Consider the following 16,259-nt stretch of genomic DNA (forward strand, 5'->3'; position numbering starts at 1 on the left):
CCTGCAACCAGGTCTAAGGACCCTGCAGCCCCCTTAGCACCTCAGGAAGCCTCTGCCGGTGGCCAGGTCGCAGAACCTTCGGGTGAGGAGTGTGCAAGTCCCCCCATTCCCTCCCTGCCCCTGCACCCCCTTTCCTCCTCACTGATTGCCCTCTTCCCATGGCAGCCCCCTGCCAGGCCTTGGTCAGCGTTGGGGACCTCCAGGCCACCCTCCATGAGATGCGGGGCACCCTCAGCTCAGACAGGTGACAGGCAGCTTCCCCCAGGGGTCCTCCCCCTGCTCCCTACCCTTCACAGGGGACCCCCTCAGGGATGGCTGGCCCCACGGGGTTGGGGTCGGGAGTGAGCCTCCTGGGGCCCACTTTGCCACCTGGTGACAGTTGGCTTCTATAGCACTGACCACCCCTCCTCCAGTGCGATCAGAGACCCCTCTACCTCTGTCCCTGCTGCCATGGCCCATAAACCCCCTGAGACCACCGAGGAGAATCTGGTGCCCTCAGGGCCGCCCCAAAGCCAGAGGTGAGTGGCAAATGAGTGGCAGGCAGGTGGGTGGCATGGGCGGTGACCCCCATTGACCCCAGCATCCCTTTCTCGGCAGTGCCCAGGCCCAACAGTCACCTCCGATACCCAATGGCTCCGCCCCTGGTGGGCACGCGGCCCCGGGCACCCAGTGAGTTGCGTCAATGTGCTGCACAGCAGGGCCCCACTGACCACCTGGGGGTCGGCTGCACAGGGCAGCTGTGCGCACACTGCCAGCTCCCTTTGTTCCTGTTCCAGGTGACCATCTGGTCTTTGGTGGCAGCGCCCTCTGCAGTCCGTGCCCTCTGGACTCTGCCAGGAGTGGGGGCAGGGCCGGGCCCTGCGCCCCACCCCCCACCTGCACCTCATTTTGACCCAGGCTTCCCGGGGCTGGTGCCCATGGAGCCTACCTGCCCCGTTTGCACTGAGATGGAGGGCTCCGGCTCTGGAATAAAGATGGGGAGAGTTGACTGGTGGGCGGAGCGGCCTCTGTCATATGGGCATGGGGCCTCTCGAGGAGAGTGATGTCCGTGCCCACAGGGGCGGGCAGGCTGCCAAGCACAACCCCGCCGCCACACGCAGACAGGCCCCCACTCCTACCACCTTCCATCTGAGCTCAGGGCCTCCTGGGGAAAGGGGCAGGGGAGCTGGGTCTTGTCTTAGCAGTTGCCCCCACCAGCCCTGCACTGTCACTGTATCTGGGAACACAAGGTCCCTGCTGGAGACAGGACTACAGTCTCATCCCTGGGACATGGGGCCTGGATCTCTCCGCCCCTTCCCCCCACAACGATGCCCTGCTCTCGGCTGAGGGGTCTGGCTGCCTCCCTGAGTGTTGGGCTCCAGCCCCAGCTGCCAAGTGACCTTGTCCCGCACCCCATTCCCGATCGAGCGAGCTGCGTGCGTGCTGCATTTCTGTGGCTCTGTCACACAGCGAGTACAATAAAGGCAACGTCGACCACCGTTGGTGCTGCGGCTGCATGCAGTGCGCCAGGGCCGGCGCCGCTTTCCCTGCTAGGGCGTCCGCTCGGGGATTGGGGCGCAGGGGCGAGGGGGGGGACTTCTGCCCTGTTTTCTGTGCAGAAATGGTGGCCTCCATGCCCTGGAGGCCCTGAGGCAGGGAGGTGGGGGACCCTCAAGGACAGCTAGGACATCCTCGGGGCTGGGAGCACAGCCCCGGCCCCAAGGCGACAGTCAGACTGTACCACACTCTGGGACACACTGGCAGGCCTCAAGGCCGAATGAGTGGGTGCACGTGTGGTCTGCTCCTTGCACCCGAAGGTGCATATAGCCCAAGGCAACAGCGGATAAGCCCCATTACCTGGGCTGGGGGGGGGGAGACTGTCTTCAGGAGCCGCCCCGTACCCCCACCCCGCAAGGCTGCCATGCTCATGAGAATGGCTTCAGCAGGCTGACTAGTGCCTGCCTCTCCTCACTTTCCATAAGTGGGGCCTCATGGCTGCGAGCGAGTAGAAACAGGTGTTTCAGGACAGTGAGTGGGGGTTCATTTCTGCCCAGTAGCGCCCCATTCTCTTCCTCCTCTAGGTTGGGAACTGGACAGTGCAGTTTCACCCCGCAGGCCCACAGTAGAGAAAAGCCAGTCAGGGCCAGGGTGTGGGTGGAGGACAAACCCCAGGTCTCAGTAGACACCTTATCAGTCAGTAGCAGGTGGGGCCATCCCTGGGCGGGGATGACATCCCCCAGGGCCCTGTTATCAGCCCAGAGTCCACAGGACAATCCCGAGTTAAAATATAACCAGATATTCTCCCCTTCACCACTACCATCCCCAAAGACACCAGTACCCGGGCAGAGGGACTTGGTGACGTGCCACCATGGACACCCAGGGAAAGAGAGCTGGCCATGTGAGACCCCAGGGTGGGGTGGGGGGTGAGCAGGGGCTGCAGGAGGGCCCATGATTAATGGATTAGTTGGCCAAGATCTCTCTGGCTCTCCCAGAGACAACAGGGCAGGGCAGGGGACCCCCATACCTGGATCCAAGTGGGCTGGGACAATGTCAAGTCCAATGGGTGGAGACCCCTGGGTGGCTGGAGTGGGCAGGAGCCTGCCACTGGAGGTCAGCAGCTTCCTCCTGTGTGTTGGTCCCACCCCACCCCTGAAGACAGCCAGCCTGGTCAAGTGCCTCACCCCCTTCCTCCTCACCTGTCCGGCCTACTTCCTCTTCTGGATCCCTGAGGACCCGCCGTCCCTGCTGGGGGCCCTGGTTAAATGCCTGCCGGTGCTGAGCCTGGCTGCTGGCCTACAGGCCCTAACACCGCCTGGGAGCACAGCCACCCTCCTGAAGTGGGGCCTGCTGTGCTCAGCCGTAGGCGACGCCTGCCTCATCTGGCCTGATGCCTTCCTGCATGGTGAGCAATATCGGGAAAACTGGGGGCCCGGGTGGCTGCTACCCAGAAGGTCAGCGCTCCGTGTCTGCCCCAGAGAAGCTGAGCATCCCAGAAAGTCCCTGGAGCCCCCCCTACCCTGTTCTCAGGTCTCAGTGGCAGCTTCTGCTTTGTTTCTTCTGGAAGAGACCTCGCCACACACTAAAGCTAGCCCCAAAGGCCGTCAGTGAGGACCCACGGCAAGCCAGAGAAAGATGAGGGGACCCCCTGTCAGCTGTCCCCTCGCTGTGAGCGGGAACCAGCTGGCCGGCAGTGGGCTGCAGAGGAGTGGACCTCTGCGGTTACAGATAGTCCGGGGGGGGGGTGGGGGGGCGCTGGGGGGATGCTGCACCTTTGCGTCTGGGGCAGCAGGGGTTGGGGGGCCTCATTCATGGCCTGCCTGGTTGGCTGCAGTGCTCATCAACCCTCATGTAGTACAGCAGAAGGGGAGACTCCCTGGCCCTGTGCCTAGGGTGGAGTCCTGGCCCATGCCCCTCCCTGGACGTTTCATGAGGTTTTTTCAAAAACAAGCAACAAAACCAAGCCTGCTTCCCTGGAGCCTGCTCAGGCCTGGCACACCCCTCAATGGGGCTCCTGGGGCTGTCAGAGTCCTGGTGGCATGCCGGTTACACTTGGGCAGCTGGCTGCAAGGCCAGTCACTCCCAGAGCAGAGGATGGGGCTTTCTACACTCAAAAGAGGTCCAGTCAGAAACCCACAGGGCCCCTCTGCCCTGTCCTAGGGGGCACTATGAGTCAGCATGGACTCGGAGGCAGTGAGTTGGGTGTTTGGTTGGAGGTGGTGGGTCTCTGGGAGCAAACTGCCTGCTCTTTCTCTTAAGGAGGTGGGTGGGTGTGAACTGCCGACGTTGAGGTTAAGCCACAGCCCTATTAGGACTCCTTTGATGATGGTAGCCATGGAAATCCCTGCCTCTGTGCGTGCGGTGCGTGTGCACACAGCTGTGCTGGGGGTGTTCTCACCTATCACCTGGGGCTCAGACTCAGAAGCAACTCCACAGAGCACACGGCCACCACCCAGCAACCCGGAGAGAAGGGCAGGTGTGCAGGGTTAGGCGTGGCCACCAGGTCAGAGGGCACCATCTGAAGGGGTAGGGAGAGGGACCAGCCCGGGACGGGCCTTCTAGGTGTAGCGTACAACAGGTGCCAAGGCGCTGAGGTGAGTGCGGGTCTGGGTGGGGCACCTATCCAAGGAGGAGACAGGAGATGGGGTTAAAAGACAGGGGTGGGTGCCATGTTGGGGCCAAGGGGCAGCAGGGGGCGGGTTCCAGCAGGGCAGGATTTGGTATGAAATTTAAAACACTAGCTCCCTGCCCCACTTACTGTGGTCAGCTTCCGTCGAGAAGGGTGAGGTGGGGAGACCAGAGTGGTTCTACTCGGACGTTTGAGGACCAGCTGCGGGGTGGTGGCGGTGGAGACACCATCCTGGGGCAGTGGTGGGTAGGGAAAATGGGCAGGACGGGCTCCCCCTCCCCTTACAGGCGCCCCATCCCCTCACAGGTATGGTCGCTTTTGCTGCTGCCCACCTGTTCTACCTGGTGGCCTTCGGCTTCTCCCCCCTGCGGCCAGGCCTGCTGCTGCCCATCGCCCTGGTCAGCGGCCTGTACCTCTGTTTCTTGCTGCTGCACTTGCCCCCGGACATGACCCTCCCGGTGGCCGCCTACAGCCTCATGTTGGCTGCGGTACTGTGGCGCGGTCTGGCCCGGGGAGGCAGCGCTGGCCTGGGGGCCCTGCTCTTCACCCTCTCGGACGCCGTGCTGGCCTGGGGCACCTTTGTCTGGCCGCTGCCTCACGCCCGCCTCATGATCATGACCACGTACTATGCCGCCCAGGCCCTCATCGCCCTGTCGGTCCTAGAGGGCCCGAAGCACAAAGCCAGCTGAGCCGGGCTGGTGCCCATGGTCCTACCGACCCCTCTCCCCAGACCCCTCCACTCCCTCTAACAGGAGGTCAACCCCTGCTGTGGGGGCACAGGCCCAGAACATCGCACACCACTGTAGAGGTCCCCCTGCTACACCCAGTCCCAGCTATCGGCCCCACCCCCACCCCACCCCTTCCTTGCCTCAGTAAAGTGGGCTGAGAAATGGCATCTCGGTGGTTTCGGGAGGGATGTGTGGGGGAAAGAACGGAACCAAAACCAACTCCCAAGGTGGATCTGCCCCTGCGGGCTTCCCAGACGGTAGCCACGGGAGTAGAGTGGGCGATGGCACAGATGGTCCCTGAGGCTGTGCAGCTGTATGGACTGCGGCTGCCACCCCTTTCTCCCTCAGCACTTCTGGCCGTGCTTCACCCACCTTGCCGCCACAAGGTGCCTATGAGTCTCAGCCCAACGTCAGGGGGCTTTGTGTGTCCCCCAGCCAGTGCCTGCGTCTACAGAAAATCTCAGGGGATTCCTGGGAGTTCAGAATCCCTGGGGGTGGACTCACAAGAAACCCATTCATTAGGGGAGGAAATTGGAGGGACACACTGCACCCCTCTCTAGGGCTCAGGTCTGCAGCCAAAGAGGGGTCAGCATTGCGCTCACCCACTCGGCCTCTGCAGACCCCCGGTGTGCCTTAGGGACTGTTGAGAGTGCCCCTGTGAGTCAGAGTCATCTCTGGGAGGGGACTGGGTTGGGCCGTGCCTGAGGCGATGGACGGGCATTGCCCGTTAGGTTACTGAGGAAGGGTAAGAGTGGCATAATCCCGCTGCCATCCAGTCAATTCTGAACTCGTAGAAGACCCTACGAGTCAGAGTAGAGCTGCCCCACGGTGCTGAACAGGAGTGGCGTAGTGAGTTCCCAAGGTTAGCAGTTCGATAGCACCAGCCACTCCAAGGGAGAAAGCCCAGGCTTTCTAGTTCTGGGAAGAGTTGGAACCCCCGGGGCAGTTCTACCCTGCCTGGGGAGTTGCTGTGAGTCGGAGTAGACTCGATGCAAGGGGTTTTGAAAGTTTATTGGGTTTCTGAGATTGTTAATCTGTACAGAGCAGACGGCCTCGTCTTTCTTCCTCAGGGTGTCTGGGGGATTCAAACTGCTGACCTTATGAGTAGCAGTCGAACGCATAACCCGCCACACCCCAGGACTCCGGACCTGGATTGGAACCACAGTGAGCACATCCCAGGCCTTGGCTCTTAACCAGTCACTGAACCCCGACCTCCTGTAGCACTCTGGAACTTTGAAGTCTGGTTTGAATCCCAGCCTCTAAATCTCATGGCAGCTGCACCATGAACTGTCATCTCCACTTCATTCCAGGTCCTGACCCAGACTCTGACCCCAGCTGCGATTGCAGCACCGATGTTGTGTTTGAGCCCCATGGGAAACAGATACTGACCCCCCTCAGACACTCCTCTTGGACTTTGAGCCCCAAAGTACTGCCTCATCTCCTGAGTAGTTGGAACATCAGTGAGAGAACCTGCCCCACCCTGGTTTCCAGTCTCCTGCTTCTGCAGGGGGTGTGATCACCTTGGCTCCACAAAACTGGTGCTGCGCGTCTTCACAATTGTTATCTCTGAGCTCACTCTCATAGCCATTGTCTGAGTCTCATTGAAGGTCGTCGTTCTGTCAGGCCGGGTTGACTAGAGAAACAAACCCAGTGACGTGTGTAAGAAGAAAGATTTCTATATCCAGAAGTAATTCTGTATTGAGAAAACATCCCAGCTCAGTCCAACTCAAGTCCACAAGTCCCTCCTCAGACGCAGGAAGTCACGTGTAATGATGCAGGATGAACACAGGCCAGTGCGTGCACACAGGCCCTGTGGATCCCAGGTCGGTGGAAAATACGGCAGGGCTCCAGGGTGGCCAGCAACTAGGATGGTCAAGGGAGGTTCCCAGAGCCCTCCTCAAGGGAAGGCCATGCCCACAAGGAAGCATCACCAGACTGTGGCCTGACAGGTTGAATACCACCCTACACATTGATAAACCTTCAAGTTGACCTGAAGTTATGTACCTACCCCAGTCGTCCTGTTTTGCTGACTGCCCACTTTACCCAGCATGATGTCCTTTTCGAGGGACTGGTCCAATTGGATAACGCTCAAAGTAAGTGAGACGAAGCCGCACCACCCTGCGTCTGAGGGACATTCCGACTAGCCTCCTGAGACATTTGTTCTTCTGGCACTCCTGGTACTTTCGATTTTCTTCACCAACATCACCATTCAAATGACCCCGTTCTTCTCAGGTCTTCCTTATTTGTCCAGCTCCCACCTGCACACGAGGTGTTTGACAATACCAGGGCTTGGGTCAGGCCCACCATTTGTCCTCAAAAGGACATCTTTGCCTCTTTAACACTTGCTTTTTTTTTTTTTTTTACTATTTTGTGGGCTTGTACAACTCAACACAATCCATACATCTGTCCATGTGTCAAGCACATTTGTTGCCATCATCATTCTCAAAACATTTGCGTTCTACTTGAGCCATTGGTATCAGCTCCTCATTGTCCCCTCCCTCCCCACTCGCTGCTCACTCACGAACCCTTGATAATTTATAAATTATTTTGTCATATCTTACACTGTCCTGTCCGACATCTCCCTTCACCCACTTTTCTGTTGTTCATCCCCCAGGGAGGGGGTTATATGTAGATTCCTGTAATCGGTTCCCCCTTTCCACCCCACCCTCTCTCCACCATCCCGGTATCACCACTCTCACCACTGATCCTGAAGGAATCCTCCGTCTTGGATTCCCTGTGTTGCCAATTCCTATCTGTGTCTGTACATCCTTGTCGGATTTGTAAGGTAGAACAGGCATCATGATAGTGGGGGGCTGAGGTGAGGGGAGGAAGCATTTAGGAACTAGAGGAAAGTTATATGTTTCATCGTTGCTGTACTGCACCAACTGGCTCCTACCCGCCCTCCTTAATACACTCAAAGGTCTTGTGGCAGTTGAATAATCTGTCAACTTCAGTGAAGGGGTGGAGTCTAGCCTGTCAATCAGGCCTTAGCCAATGAGGCCTGTGTATGGGCCTGGCCTTCTCCTGAGGATTCTGGGAACTCCTGGAGGCAGGACATACTCTTTGATTCACATTCTGTTGACAAGCCGCATGGAGCCAAGCTGATGGCAGCCGGAGCCCTGGAGCTGGAGGAGCCATGTGGAGACCTGCCCCAGCATTGAGATGCTTCCACCACCACTAGATCCACAAGAATTTCTACCCACTAGCCTGTGATCTTCCTGCATTCGGTATCATTGCATATGCTGTGTGAGTCTAGAAAGGAATTTATGGACTAGTATGAGACAGGGGCTAATAATTGGAATTAAGGACTTGATCTCGACTGGGCTGGGATGTTTTCTCAATATACAATTACTCTTGGATTTAAAACTTTTGCACACATAAGTGTCAATGAGTTTGTTTCTCTAGTCAACCCGAAGTAACACAAGGTCTCATGCAGATTTGCCCAATGCCAGTGGTTCTCAACCTTCCTAATGCCATGACCCTTTGCAGGAGAAGCAACACCCGCTTCACACACACACACACACGGCAGTTCTGACTCAGCAACTCCATGGGCAGGAAAGGTGGCGGTCAGCTTTTGAAAAGATGTACGGCCTTGGAAACCAGGGGCAGTTCTGCTCCACCGGGTAGAGTGGCCATCCATTGGAATTGGCGGGTGGGTGTGGGTTTGTTAGGTGTCGGGTGGTTTATACCTCGCTCGGTTCTTGCTCCGCCGCGCTGAAAGGAGCCAGCAGCAGAAACACTTTTGCAAAGTCTCGGGTATCCACAGGAACTCCCAGGGGCCAAGAGCAGGACATATCGAAAGAGCGCTCCGAGAGGCCTGAGAGGGAGCTCTGGCTCCAGGGCCCAGGGCAGGGCACGCAGCCCTCTCACCTGCACAAACAGAAGAGTCGAAGAGGCGTGGCCTTCCTGTGGCAAGTTATCTCTTCCGCCTCTGGAGGCGGGGTTGAAGGTATTGGTCAACCTCATTGGCTGAGTTTAAGCGCACCTGGGTGATGTCATGCAGCTGGGCCCGGTCTGCACCCAGGTAGATCCCACCTGGGCCTGGGGGGGGGGGGGGGGCGCCTTATGTCTGAGCATGCTCAGTTTGGATCTTTCCATAGGTGTCTAATGAATTTGCCTGACTTCTTTCCAACCCCTTTGTTGTGGCCCTACACCAGCATTGGGGAGACCAACCACCCCCGCCCCTTAGTCCCTGTTCTGGCGACCATACAGGTTGGGTCAGGTTTGAGTTATCGACCAAACACTCCTGCCCTCCAGTTGGACCTGCCCAACTCTCGGTCTGTCCATCAGTTCCCCTAGCCAGAGCACAGTGTCCCATTCTCCTTGGAGCCCTTGCTGGCTTGTTGGCAGGTCTGTCCCCAGTGGCTGGAGGAGAAATGAGGGTGGGTGCGTCCCATAGTGCACTGCAGGTTAGACTCTCACTCGGGGTAGTCGTCCTGTTACCCGGATTTGCCAGGTAAGGAGCTGAGAGCTGGTGGCTTGTGGGGAATAAGTGAGGAGGAGGAGGACAGACAGAAGGTGTCCCAGTTATGCGGCTTGGATCTTTGCCTCTACCTTAGGTCTCTACTGCAGAACTGCCACAAGGGCGTGGTTTTCACAGACAGACACTTATTCTCTCCGATTCAGCGTCCAAAACCAGGGCACCAGCTCTAGAGGAAGATTGTATCTCTGTGTCAGCCCAAAGGCTTTGTCTCCTTTCAACATCCGTGGATCCAGTATCTCTTGGAAATCTGTCTCGTGGCATCTGCCTTTCCTTGGGTCTAGGAGGTTCTCAGCACAGTAGTCCTGGGTCCTAAGGGCACCCTTGGCTCCAGGGTCTTCTGTCTTGGTGGTAGGAGGTCCGTCTGATCTCAGCTCCCTCGTTTGATCTCTTTTATATCTCAAAAGAGATTGACCGATGACACAGCCCAACACTTTAGGTTGCACTCCGCCTCCTTCCCATAGCTGCCTCTGATCCTGCCTCATCCCCACCAAGGGATTGTAACGGATGCGTGTGTTTGCACGCGCACGAACAGTTGTGCATAAAACTATGATCTGCTGGGTAAACCTTCACCAAACACAATAGAAAAGTTAAAAAGAAGAAAAGTCAATCTTACTGTGTGGTCATTTTAACGAGAAACAAGGGGAGAAGAATGTTTGGGAGAAGTTGGACTTCAAGTCCGACGCCCCTCCCTGCTCTCATGTGTCTTCCCAGCCTTATCTCGGTTCACTTTGGCCCCATAGGGGTCTGTGGGTGTCATGGACGGTGGGTCAGGGAAGGCCTGAGGAAGTGAGACTCACACAGAGAAGACAAATAAGACCGAAAGGCTCCCAGGTCCCAGAGAGAGAAGTCACCCTTCTGTGGCACTAGCAAAGGAACCCTAAGGGTCACAGTGGTGGAAAGCTGGGTTGCTGTCCCAAAAGTCAACAGTTCAAGTCCACCGACTGCCCCACAGGAGAAATATGAGGCTGTCTGCTTTTATAAAGATTTGAGTCTCAGAAACCCTATGGGGGGAACTTCTAGTGTGTTCTAGAGGGTTATCATAGCCAGAATGGACTCGCAGGCAAATGGGTTTGGTTCAGGGTAGGGCATTAACAGCGGGAGAAGCTCCTATCACAGGGAATCACATGGGACATGGCTGGGAGGGACAAGGAGTTGTTGAGAGATTGGGTTACAAGATTGCAATGAGTTTTTATCACGGGGAAACCACATGGGACATGGCTAGGAGGGACAGTTATTTAGAGCCCACGGCCGCTGAGAGACCAGGGACAAGATGGGAACAGCCATGTCAGGATCAGGAGACAGGGCAGCTGATGGCAACATATGGTCAAATATGCTTGATACTAGTGATGGATGGATTGTTATAAGAGCTGTAAGAGCCCCCAATAAAGTGATCTTTTAATTTTAAAAAGCTTTTATATATATAAAAAATATATAATATATATATTTTATATATATAATATATATTATATATTCCTTCACACATAGATATGAAGGAAATGGAAAAATAGTACTCAACGTCTAGGATTTCCCCCAAACTTTTGAAGCTCCCATATATGCTTGGAACGGCCGGACAGGGGCTAAGGACAACCAGGGAAAAGAGGCCTTCGCATGATGCTGGTGGTGGAAACTATTGGTTATCTCATGGATTGCCAGAAGAAGGAACCAGCCTGACTCAGAAGAAGTCTAGCCACAATGCTCCTTAGAAGTGAAGGTGGACCAAAGCTCATCTGTAGGCAACTGGACATCCCCTTACAGAAGGGTCACGGGGAGGAGACGAGCCAGTCAGGGTGCAGTGTAGCACCGATGAAACATACAACTCTCCTCTGGTTCCTAAATGCTTCCTCCCCCAACTATCATGATCCCTATTCGACCTGACAAATCTGGCTAGACCAGAGGATGTACACTGGTACAGATAAGAACTGGAAACAGGGAATCCAGGACGGATGATCCCTTCAGGACCAGTGGTGAGAGTGGCGATACTGGGAGGGTAGAGGGAGGGTTGGGTAGAAAGGGGGAACCGATTACAAGGATCTACATATAACCTCCTCCCTGGGGGATGAACAACAGAAAAGTGGGCGAAGGGAGACATGGGACAGTATAAGATATGACGAAATAATAATTTATGAATTATCAAGGGTTCATGAGGGAGGGGGGAGCGAGGAGGGAGGGGGAAATGAGCTGATACCAAGGGCTCAAGTAAAAAGCAAATGCTTTGAGAATGACGAGGGCAATGAATGTACAAACGTGCTCGACACAATGGATGGATGCGTGGATCGTGATAAGAATTGCACGAGCCCCCAATAAAATGATTTAAAAAAAAAGAAGTGAGAGCAGAAAGGCTTTGGCTGAAGTGCCTTGGTCATTGGGAGGGTCAGTCCCTGGAGAAAGGTATCGTGCTTGGTAAAGCGCAGACTCAACACAAGCGAGGAAGCCCCTCAGTGCAGTGGCTTGGCACAATGGCTGCAGCAATGGACTCACCCAGCAATGACAGTCAGGATGGCATAGGACCAAGCAGTGTGTTAGTCTGAGTAGACCAGAGAAACAAATTCATAGACACTCACACGTGTATAAGAAAGAGCTTTATATAAAAAAGCAATTGCATATTGAGAAAACATCCCAGCCCAGTCCAGATCAAGTCCTAAGTCTGATATTAGCCCATATTCTGATACAAGTCCATACATTCCTCTTCAGACTCACGCAGTACATGCAATGACACCCAATGCATGAAGATCACAGGCCAGTAGGTGGAAAGTCTTGTGGATCCAGTGGTGGTAGAGCATCTCAGCGCTGGCAGGAGTCTCTATGTGGCTCCTCCAGCTCCAGAACTCTGGTTCCATCAGTGTAGTTCCACGTGGCTTGTCAGCAGGAAAATGAAGCAGAGAGCATGGATCTGGCCTCCAGTGAGCTATTTACCGCCTTAACACCTCCACATGAGGTCATCAAGCTGCGACCTGATTGACAGGCTAGACTCCACCCCTTTGCTCTTAATAGTCTCAAGTTGACACCAGATGATGTAACTCGCACACAGTGTTTCCTCCTGTCCTACATGGCATGGTTGGGAGTGGAGAAGGATTTGGTAGCACTGAGCGAGGAGCACCCGGACAGAGTCTCAATCAGCCACCAAGACTCACTGCTGCTGAACCCATTCCGACTCAGAGCGTCCAGTGAACAGAGTAGAAGTGGCCCTGAGAGTGTCCAAGACTGTCACTCATGATAAGGGGAGAAAGCCTCATCTTTCTCCCAAGGAGCAGCTGGGGATTCCATCTGCTGACCTTGAGGGTGAGCAGCCCACAGTGATCCCACTACCGCACTAGATAACCCCCGCCTGACTACTATCAACAATAAAATCCACTCCCAAATAGGATTATCACCACCCAAGTGCCAGCTCTCAGTGGAGAGGCTGGTTGCTGAGTTGAATTCTGACTCACAGTGACCTTTACAGGCACACTTGAAACCCAGCCTCCTGGCTGGGGATTCTGACTCATAGTGACCCTGCTGGACACAATAGACCTGCCCCCATAGGATTCCCATACACTTCCCCTCATAGATTCGGGAAAGCAGATGGGCCTTGTTTGAGCCCCCTGCCTCACGGGCCTTCTGGGGTCTGCATTGTGGACCAAACTCGCTGAAGGGAGGCAGAGTCTAATCTCTGCAACGTTGACTTCAGCTGCTGGGGGCAGGAGCTTTCCAGAGTTGAGGTGGTTTGAGGGCTGAGGGGTCTCGGTGGGCTTGAAGAGGAGACCCTGTGGGCAGCAGTGTCCCCCATGTCCACATGAGAAGCGGAGGTAAGGGAGGACGATGGCAGACTGGGCGGGGCCGAAGCTGTCAGCCCTGAAGCCTCCACTTCCTCCTCCTCCCCTTTCCTGCCCTGGCCTCTGGCCCCACCAATGGGCTGAACAAGGGGAATTTCAGGGGTTGAAAGTCCAGGCAGTGGAAGGTGCTGTGCTGCGGTCTCTAAGTCCGTGTGCAGTGTCTGGGGACATGTCTGTGGCCAGTGGGGGCCTCCAGGCCTGGGGGACCCTGGTGCTGCTGGTGAGTGCTCCCCCTACGGGGCAGGGACTCAGGGTCTGGGGCAGGTGGGGCGTGTTGAGGGGGGCGGTCTGTGGTTCCCTGTGAGAGGAAGGAGAGATGGATGATACCTGGTCTAGGGTGGAGGAGCTTGTGGGAGCGACTTAGAGCCACACTCGATCCATCATTTGAATAGAGCGCAAACACGAGCTTTAGGCAAGATATTGGGTTTGCTGGAAAGGCCCAGGATTCCAGACCCAGCTTCCTGGTCATCATACTCCAGGAGTCTAATCCTCCAGTGACTTTGCTCCAATGACGAAGGAACCCAAGGCCCCAGAGTGTCCTCCCTCAGACCCGAGAGTCTTGACGCCCCAGCTCCTTCCTCAATCGAGGAATCCAGGTGCCTGCAGCTCCCTAGTCTCTCCGACCCATGAGCGTGGTTCTCCAGCCTCCTTTTGCCTCAGACCTGGAAGCTCTCACCCCCACCCACCCACCCTCAGGTTCAGAACAGCAGATCTGTGGCCCCCTTTTACCTGACACAGCCTTCCAGGCTCTCCTCCAACAGATGCAGGAATCCAGCCCCTCCTCCCGGCCCCAGTCTCTTTCCCACCTTCCCAGTGTGTGGGGTGCTGCCTGTCCTCGGTCTTCCAGGGCTGTTTATTTCAGGAAGGGGAACTAGCACCTCCATCCTTGGGCCCTATCGGTCACGCTAACCCCAGATGGCAGGTCCCCTGGGCGCCGCCCTCTGCCATGCTCAGAGATGATGACCTTTGTCAGAGCCCAGCCCTGGGGGAGGAGGCAGCATGCCTGGGCCCCTCCTCCCCCTCAGGTAGGGGTGACTCATGGGAGTGGGGAGCTGGGAGAACCACTGACACGCCCCACCCACCACAGCAATCTCACCTGGGTGTGGGAAGCTGAGCTCCTGGGGTGTGACTCCTCCCTCTCTGGACTCTCCCCAGGGCCTGTGCGGATGGACAGGGGCCAGAGCAGCCGGTGAGTGGTCTCTGCGTGCTTCCACTGCCCACAACACAGGCTGGACCTCATGCCTGTGATCCTCTTGGAGGGGGTCACCATGGTGGTCCATTGAAGGGGCCGATGAGAGATGTCATTTCTGGATTGGGGGGAAAGGCCTAGGGACCGTTGAAGGAACCGTCCCTGGTCCCACCCTGCTCACAGAGAACCCTTCTCCCCCATTCGTCAGACTCCAAGCCAGTGGGACACCAGCGTCTGGGGTCCTGACCGTCAGCTCCCCATCACCTGAGCTAAGCTGCCCCTGAGGCTGAGATACATAGAGTTACAGCTCCTGGGTGCAGTGCACTGGAGGCGGGAGTTGGGTTAGTCTGGGTAGACTAGAGAAACAAATTCATAGACACTCCTATGGGTATAGAAAAGAGCTTTCTGTAAAGAGTCATTGTCCATTAAGAAAACATCCCAGCCCAGGCCAGATCAAGTCTATCAGTCGGATATTAGCCCATATGTCCAGTACCAGTCTGTAAAATCCTATCTAGACTCACGCAACACATGCAATGACGCCCAGTGCAGGAAGACCACAGGCAGTGGGTGGAAAGTCTTGTAGAGCCAGTGGTGGTGGACACGTCTCAGTCTCAGTGCTGGCGTGGGTCTCCAGCTCCAAGGCTCTAGGGCATAGCTCCTCCTGGCTTGTCAACAGGAATGTCTCTCGGGGAGTGTGTATGTGTCCCGCCTCCAGAGAGCTATTTTTCTCCTTTGTGTCTCCAAATGAGGTCATCAAGCTGTGACCTGACTGACACCCCTAACCTCCACCCCTTCACTCTAAATAGTCTCAAGTTGACAACAGAGTATGTAACCACCACAGGGGGTGGGGGTGGGGGGAGGACCTTGCATCCTTGCATGCAACCCTATGTGGGCAGAAGCCTCCTGCCACTGAGCATGCTCTGTAGAGTCCAGGGCTCACCAGGTCCCCTTGTAGGAAGTCTGTCCTCACAGCAAGGCTGCGGAGGGAAAGGGAAAGTCACACTAGGAAACCCTGACTCCTGCTCCTTCTGCCAGAACCAGGCCCGGTGCAAAATATCACGATAGTGGATCAAACGAACAGCTCCATCACCTTGACCTGGACAGCACCTCCGGCCTCAAATCAAACCAACTACACCTACTGGGTCCACTGGCAGAGTGGGGACGGCATCAATGGGAGCCAGAGCACCTCCAAGACCAGTATCACCGTGAATGGTTTGAAGGCTGGGACTTTGTACAACTTCATGGTGTGGGTCCAGGCGAATGGTTCATACAGTCAGAGTGCATCGAAAGACGCATCGACAGGTGAAACCTCCTTAAAGCACGTCTGGGGTGGGTGAAGGAGCCCTGGTGCTGTAGTGGTGAGGTGTTGGGCTGCTTATCCTAAGGTCAGCAGTTCAAAGCCATCCGTAGGTCTGCGTGAGGAAGACAGTTTTCTACTCCCAGGACCATTTACAGTCTGAGCAACCCAGAGGGGGTCGCTGTGAGTCAGCATGGACTGGATGGCAGGGAGTTTGTTGTTTCAGTTGGATGGGAGAAGGGGCTCATTGGAGACTTGGGATTGTCCTGGAATTACAGACAAACCCCAAGCATCTCAGAACCAGTGAAGCTCAGAGTCTGGGGTCCCATTGATAGGAGTGTTTCTCTTTATGTCTCAGGACGCTGTAGAGGGGAGAGTATTGCCCGTTTATATGAGATGCTTGGGGATGTGGAATTGATTTTCTTCTCCTTCTGCCAGCCCCCAACCCAGTGAAAGGCCTCAATATGCATCATCGGACCAACAGCACCATCACCTTGACCTGGACACAGCCGGGGGCTCAAGACCCACAGGACTACACCTACTGGGTGCAGTGGGCTAGTGAGAACAACATAAATGGAATTATGGGCACCTCAGATACCAATATCACCCTGGAAGGCCTGCAGGCTGGGACTCTGTACAACTTCA

General features: G+C 55.9%; 3 protein-coding genes across 6 annotated transcripts in view; all 3 read left to right on the forward strand.

Moving 5' to 3' along the window:
• Positions 1-770, forward strand: part of PPP6R1 (protein phosphatase 6 regulatory subunit 1) — a 7,409-nt gene extending 6,639 nt beyond the window's left edge. For both annotated transcript variants that reach the window (XM_045292946.1, XM_045292947.1), the window contains exons 19-22: positions 12-82; positions 166-244; positions 393-518; positions 598-770. In XM_045292946.1, coding sequence (XP_045148881.1) covers positions 12-82; positions 166-244; positions 393-518; positions 598-673 — 352 coding nt within the window. In that variant the 3' untranslated portion in view covers positions 674-770. The remainder of the gene's footprint in view (positions 1-11; positions 83-165; positions 245-392; positions 519-597) is intronic.
• Positions 771-1,900: 1,130 nt separating this feature from the next.
• On the forward strand, positions 1,901-6,414 carry TMEM86B (transmembrane protein 86B). Of its 3 annotated transcripts, none has more exons than XM_045292804.1 (3): positions 1,901-2,377; positions 2,639-2,881; positions 4,412-6,414. In XM_045292804.1, exons 1-3 carry the CDS (start codon positions 2,206-2,208, stop codon positions 4,792-4,794), a joined length of 798 nt encoding a protein of 265 aa, XP_045148739.1. In that variant the 5' UTR covers positions 1,901-2,205; the 3' UTR covers positions 4,795-6,414. The 3 variants fall into 3 exon arrangements, with proteins under 3 accessions (XP_045148739.1, XP_045148740.1, XP_004715758.2); XM_045292805.1 differs by having other exon boundaries at positions 2,265-2,377; positions 2,635-2,881; XM_004715701.2 differs by lacking the exon at positions 1,901-2,377 and having other exon boundaries at positions 2,386-2,881.
• Positions 6,415-13,297: 6,883 nt separating this feature from the next.
• Positions 13,298-16,259, forward strand: part of PTPRH (protein tyrosine phosphatase receptor type H) — a 25,512-nt gene continuing 22,550 nt past the window's right edge. Inside the window, exons 1-4 of the mRNA XM_004715700.2 lie at positions 13,298-13,348; positions 14,284-14,317; positions 15,353-15,619; positions 16,053-16,236. Of these exons, the coding sequence (XP_004715757.1) occupies positions 13,298-13,348; positions 14,284-14,317; positions 15,353-15,619; positions 16,053-16,236 (536 nt within the window). The remainder of the gene's footprint in view (positions 13,349-14,283; positions 14,318-15,352; positions 15,620-16,052; positions 16,237-16,259) is intronic.

This window comes from Echinops telfairi, unplaced genomic scaffold, assembly GCF_000313985.2.
Source record: "Echinops telfairi isolate 266 unplaced genomic scaffold, ASM31398v2 ScPeMD7_655;HRSCAF=1070, whole genome shotgun sequence".
NCBI lineage: Eukaryota > Metazoa > Chordata > Mammalia > Afrosoricida > Tenrecidae > Echinops > Echinops telfairi.

What these genes read in the sequence shown, in the direction of transcription:
- TMEM86B (XM_004715701.2), top strand. Translation starts at nt 2,428, where the DNA reads ATGATTAATGGATTAGTTGGCCAAGATCTCTCTGGCTCTCCCAGAGAC. An exon ending in GCCTGATGCCTTCCTGCATG is followed by an intron (nt 2,882 to 4,411) that starts GTGAGCAATATC and finishes ATCCCCTCACAG; the next exon opens with GTATGGTCGCTTTTGCTGCT.